The sequence below is a fragment of the Zychaea mexicana genome (genome assembly GCF_025766255.1).
Source record: "Zychaea mexicana strain RSA 1403 chromosome Unknown BDB00scaffold_295, whole genome shotgun sequence".
NCBI lineage: Eukaryota > Fungi > Mucoromycota > Mucoromycetes > Mucorales > Lichtheimiaceae > Zychaea > Zychaea mexicana.
In genome coordinates this window covers 1-8,932 of record NW_026516958.1, presented here as the reverse complement: position 1 = coordinate 8,932, position 8,932 = coordinate 1, and the positions used below count along the sequence as shown (strand labels likewise).

At 45.5% G+C, this 8,932-nt stretch overlaps 3 protein-coding genes across 3 annotated transcripts; 1 reads left to right on the top strand and 2 right to left on the bottom strand.

Annotated features, from left to right (window-relative positions):
• Positions 1 to 3,937: 3,937 nt before the first annotated feature.
• On the top strand, positions 3,938 to 4,501 carry BDB00DRAFT_777800 (uncharacterized protein; the record flags this gene model as incomplete). Its single annotated transcript, XM_053120330.1, has 1 exon — positions 3,938 to 4,501. One exon carries the CDS (start codon positions 3,938 to 3,940, stop codon positions 4,499 to 4,501), a length of 564 nt encoding a protein of 187 aa, XP_052972091.1.
• Positions 4,502 to 6,124: 1,623 nt separating this feature from the next.
• Positions 6,125 to 7,482, bottom strand: BDB00DRAFT_751203 (uncharacterized protein; the record flags this gene model as incomplete). The annotated part of the gene is made up of 2 exons (XM_053118622.1): positions 6,125 to 7,298; positions 7,352 to 7,482. Coding segments are annotated over 2 exons (1,305 nt in total), but the record flags the coding sequence as incomplete, so codon positions are not given.
• A 245-nt stretch (positions 7,483 to 7,727) lies between these two features.
• On the bottom strand, positions 7,728 to 8,403 carry BDB00DRAFT_320512 (uncharacterized protein). Its single transcript, XM_053116929.1, has one exon. The coding sequence runs from the start codon at positions 8,233 to 8,235 to the stop codon at positions 7,840 to 7,842; it is 396 nt and encodes a 131-aa protein (XP_052972089.1). The 5' UTR covers positions 8,236 to 8,403; the 3' UTR covers positions 7,728 to 7,839.
• Positions 8,404 to 8,932: the final 529 nt, after the last annotated feature.

The window sequence follows — 8,932 nt, the reverse complement described above, 5'->3', positions numbered from 1 at the left end:
TACATGCTCTGTTGCTGCCCACGAACGAACTGCACATGCCGAAAGAAAAACTGGATTTCGCATGGCCAGGCCATTGCTTCTCCGCGATCGTCTATGTGGAACAGAACTTGAGCGTGCGCACCACGCCGCGATCTTGCTTCAACACTGCGGTAAGTCTGCCCCATCATCGTTATCGTCTTCATTTTCCAGTACTGGTTACTGACGAAAACTTGCCCATCACCAGCTTGGGTATAGTGAACGAGATAATCGCCATACACAGCACGGTAAAATGCCAACAAGAAATCGTACAGTTGCTCAGGCATAAACGCTATCCGTCCATATTGCAAAGGGTATACATCCGGCGGCAGCGGCTCACTTCCTGTGACGTAGTGGATGGCACCAACATCCGTCGACAACGCCAAAAACGCATGAACATCGAATTGACGTTGGACAACATCAGCTGTGTGTGGGATTGGCTGTACAAGATCGAGAAAGCTGTTCAGGAAGGCGAAATGATGTTGACGGTGTTGGAAGAGGGCTTCAAACGATCGAACGAAATCGCGAGCACCAGTCTTCTGCAGGAATCTTTTCATGAACGTCATTTCGAAGGAGTCCTTTTGGTTGGTGTCGATCTCCTTGAGGTACCCGTTATATCGCTCAGACGAGAAGAGCCAGTAAGCGTATAACGGCCCGAAATCATCGATCGTTGCGGCAAAGTGCATATGAAGGTGCATGTTCGGTGTGATCTCCTCTGGGCCATATATTTGCTCGACACCAGTACAAACTCTGTGAGAAGAGTATTTGCTTCTGCAGTTTCGTCTACGGTAATTGATGGCTTAACCAGCAAACGACAAGCATCGACAAACTTCAACCAATTTTGGAGGTATCTTCTAGGAAGGTGGCCGTTAAGTACAAAAGGTGAATATACGATGCACCACGACTTCTAATCATCTGCGGTCATGAATGAGAAGCCACTTTCGGTTTTGCGGTGCAAGGCAACATAATCGGGAGGGAGAACAATACCATCCGCGAGCACTTGCATCTGTTGAAGGTTGGTTCTGTTGAGGAGTTCTCGGTCAATCCAGACCTTTGCCATGCGCTTTGTTGTGCCGAGAAACAAATTATGCATCGGGTCGATGATCGTGCAACGAACAGGATCAAAGTAGCCGAGGCGATGCAGCTCTGACCATCTTGTCCCATTTGCCCTTTCCAGTTCTCGTCGAGCCTCATCGTCTCAGCATTCCGCCATTGCTCAGCATAAGCCCGGTTGTCCTCCCGCGTTCGCAGCACCCAATTAGCAACGTCAAACCCAGAGTAGTCGATGTTGGTGGTGCCAGGGAAAACGTTGAATTGACGGACGCATTTGTAACAGGCACAAAGGCTCGCATGAGAGGTGAAACCGCTTGTTTTCCTTGCGGCAGGAATATCACAAGCATTGATGAACAATGCTAAGCGGACAAGTGTTCCCTGTGGATACTGGCACGTCCTGATTGTTTTACCGCTGTACCATTCCAACAATTCATCAACCAAGGGTCGAAGGTAATGGTTGATGTCAGATGTACTCGCTTCCCGTGGGCCAGGCATTACACCAAGAAGAATGAGATTTTCTGACTTGTAGCGCTCAGATCGGGGTAGATTGTTTATGGACAAGTATATGGCACCGTTTGAATACGTGGAGTTCAGAAACGGGCCAAACCAATCTACGTTGAGTGTGAACAACAGTGAACGGTGCTGCTCAACAAACGGCCTGCCTTCACGATCACGAAACTCCCACCACATGTCACCGTCGTAAATGTCAAAGGAGTTATCAACAATTCGTCTACGGCTCCGCCATTCCTCGATATTTGCCTCGAATCCTGGCCGCATAAAAAGCCTCTCAATAGTCGCAGATAAGGGCTGATAGGCATACTCTTTTACAGGCACCCAAGGATTACCGACAGTCTTGAACAATACATTGCCACATAAACTGTTGTAGCGGATATCGTTGTTGGTGCATGTCCTTGGGCAATGAGGATCAGATGCAAGATACAGGCTGTGGCAACGAGAACAGCACACATATTTGCGCAAGTGATCGGTCAGTGCGGAGAATCCAGTGATACGGCGGAGAGTAGCAATCGAGGTAGGGATGGAAAAGTTTGGCTGGATATCACCAAGAAGTAGAACGCAAAAGTCGATTATGATGCAGGACAAGTGCTCTGAAACGAAATGTAACTGGAAAAGCACGAGGAAGAGAACGACAAGGACAAAGGGATGCTGAAAGGTATGAATCCCGGTAACAGGAGGAGGAGGAGGAGGATCAAGGTGAGTGTCTTTGGTTAATTTTTGGAAAAAATAGTTGTGAGTACCGTGTGGTTCAGAGCTCTTCTATTTGATTCAATAAAACTGCTTTTTATAAACCAACCTGCGCCAATGGCGGCTGCCTCACTTTGCATTTCGCTCCCATCATTACCGAACTCAACATCAGCAGCACTTATGACAAGAGCATTGTCATTTTGCTCTCCATCGGCAACTTCATCCTCAACTGCGAACACATTATCCTCAGCAGAAAAAGGGACATGAAGACTTGAAACGATGTCTACAATACATAATAACGATTAATGACTTATTCGCACATCTATTTCACTAACAATATAGTCTCATACCAGGGGAGGGATAATCGACCATCACATCATCATCCATGTCCATATCAATATCGTCGCCTAGCGGCAATGGTGACGGTGACGAGCTTTGGCGCAAATTGGCTTCGATATTAGCTACAATGGCGCCCACTAGTAGATATATAAGATACAACATTATTAACTCAATCTTCGGGATGTGTGTAGAGCAAGTACCATTGTATGAGAGGCTCTGTGAAGCACCATTTAAGACGCGCCGCTGATGATATTCGTGCGTTCTTCTTGGCACCATTTGGAAGCCGGTGTTGCTGTTTGCCCTCAAGCACAATGGACAGAAACACGCAACTAACAATTCGTTGCGATTGAGCTCCATTGTGCCAAAAAAAAAGTAGAGATTCAGAGCAAGTCGAAGTGTCCAGCAGTAGCACAGAGCCTCTCTTATATATAAACGCATCTGTACGCTTCTATATCTTTTACTATAACACATTATGCACTTCCTACTTTGTGTTTTTTTATCACATGTAGCACTCTCTGTAATGATACACATTTACATAAAGAGTCGGGGACATGGTTTTTGCATAACAGGGTGTAAATAATATGGGGGACCATGTCTTTATTAACGTTGTAATATGCAAAATAAAAAAGAGGATTGTGTGAACCAAAAAAGCAGATGCCCTTTTACTAGTCGTTGCATATACTATGATGGTGCTGCATAAGAAGCGGCAACATGAACTACCTGAAAAAAAACAATTGGGGGAGCAGGGAAAGGCTGTGTAATAAAGGAACAGTGTTTGGAAAATTGAGCATCTCAAAAAAGGACAAATACATATTTATCACTACTACTTTGTGTGCATTAGCTCCTTTCTCACTTGCATATGAAGGCTTCCTACAAATAAAATAAGAAACCAAGATGCATTGCTACCGAATATAGTAGCTGTATTTGCTGCAGGCTACATACTTTATTTTATCATACCAGAACCAGGTCATAGGCATATATCACCCTGTTTTTAAAGCCTGTGATATGTACTTTTTCGCGCAGTGTCGCTCTAGTACTCGACCGACGCAGTCATCGTTATCAAATGATCAAAACGTACAACATAGTACCACTACTACTTCTTCTGATTCTGCTTCTGCCGCTGCTCCTGCATGGGCTCGTGAGCTACTCCAACGTATCGAACGTTTGGAACACAACACCACCACACTACCCTTGCATCTAATTCGAGCGCAACAGATGATCCTATCGACGTCGATAGCGACATCGTCTGCGCGGACATGTATATCACCGAACGACCAGCTGACATAGACTTTCATCCTCACGCCGAATTCAAACAACATCTGCCAGGATGGCTCACGACTTCTTCCATAGCCCTCTTCCTGAAACAGATCGACGTCGTTTCTTATCTGAATGCACACGCAATGTAGAGCGTACCTATGTCGCTCCTAGCCTCAACAACGTACCGGTGGCCACACAGACAAAAAGTGTTGACACTCAGTTTATAGATGTGCAATATCGTCTATCCGGAATCACCTGCCCTATCAATTACTTTGTACACCGCGTGCTACTGGATGGAAGTGTCACTGCAGACGCGGCTATCGAATTTGCAAACGTTATTCATGCCCTTTTGGCAGATACAGCCTCGCACATCATTCAGGTTCGCGTTGAGAACATATTTCTGGCTACTAGAATTCGTGGATCAGCCCCTCATATGGCACCAGCAACGCAGGAACCACTGTTGGATCCCAAAGCCTTGGTTGAACATGTCCATTTGTCAAAGGCAGTACAAGCTACCAGCATGCACTCCCAGAACCTGCAACCGAGGAAAGGAAAGGCTAATTCCCCTCGCACAAACTCGCATAACTCAGCCCAGCACGAGCATGACTACGATGAACGTAACACTAGACACTAGCAGCACGCACCAGGTTTTCAACAACGCCCTCCGCAGGGCAAGACATCGGGCTACAAAAACCGGAACAATAACTCCCGCGAGTAGGTGGATAATTGTATCTAGGGTTCTTCATTTTATCCGACATCTGGTAATCCGATCTGCTCATCTGTCTATCTGAATTTTTCTTATGAAAGAATTCTTTGCTTCATGAGTCTTTTGAATCCTGCTCCTAGTGTAAAGATCACAATATACATTACAGCAACAGTAGCATTCTGGTACTGTCATGCTGCCACTAATGAATGTTGTAATTCTTTACATTACAAAGAAAACACATACCGATCCAATGGTTGTTTACTTAATACAACCTATCAGAGACACATTTCAACATAATCATACGCTGTCCATCTCTTTTCAGTGCACTTTTATATTTAAGGTATTATGATGACATTCGTGAATGTAATCTTTATTAGTAAGATTTTTTATTTTAACACAAACTTCGATTATTATGCTGTCTAAAAGTAGCATATGTTGCTGATTGATCCAAAATATACCTGCCATCTCATATAATTTACATGCCCTTGTGTCATAATTATTCTCGACCACAACGATTTTAAAACTACTTCTTCAACATGACTAGCATCAACCATCATGATCATCCGTCTCCACTATCCTTATTACTAGCTACCAATCCTTCTGGTTACTACATTATTAAATTCGATAGTAATATGTATATGTATATAAAATAGTTTTCGAATAATAAGCAAAAACCAGGTCATCTAAATATCTTATTTCCTACCTCATCCTCATATTTTCTTCGCTTGTCCTATCTTGGTTTGTCCTTACTAAGACCACTTAGCACACTCTTACCTGGTCAGTTTGTAAATGTTTTGTCCTTATTCCCTTTCGTCTTCTGTCTTGTCTTACTCTTGTCCGCACTTTACACCTTGTCAAGTATTCCATATGATCGTACACTTTACGATAACACATAGTGTTGATTATCATTACTATGAAGCAGCTTATCAAAGGGGTATTGTGATATATTATTTTTGCAAATGACGTATGAAGTACCACTTCTTTCATTACTACTCTTACATAAGCCTCGTAATAAAAAACGCAAGAATAATAAACTTATCACTAAGGCATTATCTGAAAATACGGAGCAGTATAAAGATTTGGATTATCTCATGGTTTTCTCCAAGTTATGGTATTCCTGCAGTTCTTTTCAGTACTCCGCTGTCAGTAGCAAACATGAACGGTTCAGTAGAAGTTGTATAATTGTTGTTCCAAAGCGTATAATATTTTGCCTGTTTCTTTATGCTCAAATCACTTCTACGTTTGCTTACTGTTTCATTTCGATTTTATAAACGCATTTCTCTACCAGAATTGCAACAACATTTGAGATCTGAATGCACTTACTTCCCCTTTTATCTGCGCACTAATATCCGCATATCCGATCCGTATCTGCATGTATCCGATCCGTATCTGCATGTATCCGATCCGTATCTGATCCGATCCGATCCATGAATAACACTAATAATGAGATAAAGCCTTCGGCCTATGGCCTCGGCTGAAAGATACATTATTTGGTGGATCTAGTGATTGTGACTCCAGAGCATTCGAGACCGGGGCCGAGGAACCAAGGGCCAAGGATGAGAGATTGGAACGCGTCTCGCGTGAAATCCGGTAAAACAAATCGAACATCTGACGTGACGACCAAGAACCATGGGCGACTATATCGTCTACCACAGCGCCCGCCCATGCTGCTCGTGTAGAGCCAAGGGCCCGAGCCCGTATACGCCGTCCACCAGGGGGGGACTGGGATAAGAGCCATAATGAAATTGATGTGCTTGCCAATTCGTTGTGAACCGATGTGTTGAGAAGTATTGTGCAGATCACGAATAAAGAAGTGATGTTGTGTTCGGATAAGACAGGATGGGGAGCATGACATGACTGTGACGCAAAGCGTGTCTTGTATACTGCAAAAGCGGTCACTGGGCAGAAAAGAGGCTCCTCGTGCGAATCGATGCTGATGGTTTTGGTGATGCGTTGGCCTTGGCGACGTTCTTTGGGACACACAATGGTGAGCGTGAGTTTACCGGAAGCTTCGTCGATGAGACAACGGTCCAAATCCGTGCGTTCGATGTCCGAAGGGTGCATGAAACCACAAATGGCCAACAGCCAACAATTCTTGGCAGTTAATTGAGCTGGTGAAAGATGAACATTGGGGCCAAGGTGGCGAAAGTGATGTAGAACTGGTGTAATATCTAAGTTTGCAGGAGGAACCCGTCGCAAGGTAGTACCGTCTAATGCCTTCATGAAAGAGGTATAAAGCCATAAAGAGAGAATCTTGTCTCGATCGTCGAATAAATCCAGGAGGGCCGAACGATAGACCTTAATCATATTTATTGACCAGTGTAGTTTGTCTTTGCTATATCCTAGGAAGTTGACCAAATGTTTTCCCGTTAGCTCCAGGGCCTCGAGGCGACGAGATTGACACCAAGATAAAAAGTGTTGCTGAATATACTGGTATTGCTGACTGGCATGATGGTGGTCAGAGTGTAAAATCACTGCTCCGACGGCCTCGGTGGCTCCAGCTTCTTCCAATCGGCGCATCTTATTTGCCAGGCTGTGGGAGACCAATGGGGGTTCTTGGATAGCACCGCTTGCTTCTTGCCCCGGAGCCAGGAGAACTGCTTCGCAGGTATGCGCCAGGGACGTGGTCGTGTTACTTGCTTGAGGGTCGGGAACCAAATTGCTGTCGGCCACCACAGTGTGATCAGTGTCGCATTGACCGGCTCCTGTTGAAGTTTGCAGAGAACTGCTGGAATCAGGCTCCATGGGGGGCACAGATAGACCTGGCGAAACTGTGACCAATCGAGGGCCATGGCGTCGGTGGCTAGTGCAGTCGGATCCCAGCGCCATGTCACAAATTGTGGCGTCTTGGCGTTCTGGCGAGTGGCAAAGAGGTCGATCTGATGAGGACCCCAGCGGCGATCCAACCGACGGAAGAAGGATGGGGCGATGCTCCACTCCAGTTGGGTTGCTAGATGGCGCGACGGTGCATCCGCCGGATTGAATGCTGAAGGAACGTATGTGAGATGTAGACGGGTGGAAGTTTGAAGACAAAAGTTCCATATACGTCGAGCGAGTTTCATAAGTCAGGGAGACCTGGTCCCCCAAAGTTGTTGATGTAAGTGATAGTTGTCATATTGTCGGAATAGATGCGAAGAGACTGACCCCGTAGATGTCGCAGATGTACGGTCTTCTATATCACCATTAGTTCTTTCCAATTGATGTGTTCTTGAGAGGCTGCTGCGCCAAAAAAAGATCGTTGGTTGCTGACTATCCCCCAGCCCTCGTCAGATGCATCGGTGAAGGTCTTGTGCTGTGGGGTGACTGGTAGGAAGCTGACACCATTCCACTGGTGTAGGCGATCGCGCCACCATCGAAGCTCGTCGAGTGCTGGTGTACTGATCGTTATCGTCGACGTCCATTGTTGCGTTTGCTGGAGTTGCTGATTCTTCAGGGCGAGTAGATAGCATGTTTTCAGTCGTGCCAGAAAAACTGCCATCATTAGGGCCTGTGCCTTGCCGATGAATGCTGCTAGTTGTCAGATGGTGCAATGACGACGATGAATGAGACGGTTGGCTTCCCAGCGCAAATCGCGAATCTTTGAAGCTGGTTCCGTTAATGACATATCGCTGGTGTTGATGCGGAAGCCCAGATGATCGATAGATTGTTGACGCACCAGACATGATGTTTGTTGGTTCACGATCCAACCCAGAGACGACAGCTTGCGCAGCACCATTTGAGTATGCTGGAGACAGGTTGACTAGTCGCGAGCAACGATCAATAAATCGTCTAAATAAGCGCTGACACGAATCTGGTGGTTTTTACGCGCCCAACGAAGCACCAGTCGAAGGCATTTGCTGAATACCAAGGGGGAAAGAGCCATACCATAGGAGAGGACGCGGTATTGATAAAGTTTGTCTTGCCATCGAGACTGTAGAAACTTGCAGGAAGTCTGGTGGACAGGAATGTGCATAAAAGCGTCGGTTAAGTCAATGGATGTACAATACTCGTTCTTGTTGATCATTGAGCATACCGTCTTGATGGATTCGATCTTGAAACTACGCTTGGGCAGGTATACGTTGAATGGCTTGAGGTTGAGAACGGGTTAAAGGCTGGACGTTTTTTTTGGGATAGTGAAGAGCGTCGAGCGGAAACCTTGGGAATGACATAGAACTTCTTCGATTGGCCGTTTTGAAAGAAGGTCTGAAATCTCCTTGTCGATGATAGTATGGTCTGAGGTAAGAAAATGAGAAAAAGAAGGAGAGAAGGATGTAGTAGTAGGTGGTTGTTGTACAAGTGGAATCTTATAACCATGGCTGATGACGCACCGTACCCAGGCTTCGTCGGTGAGCTTCAACCAGGCTTGCTTGAATAACAATA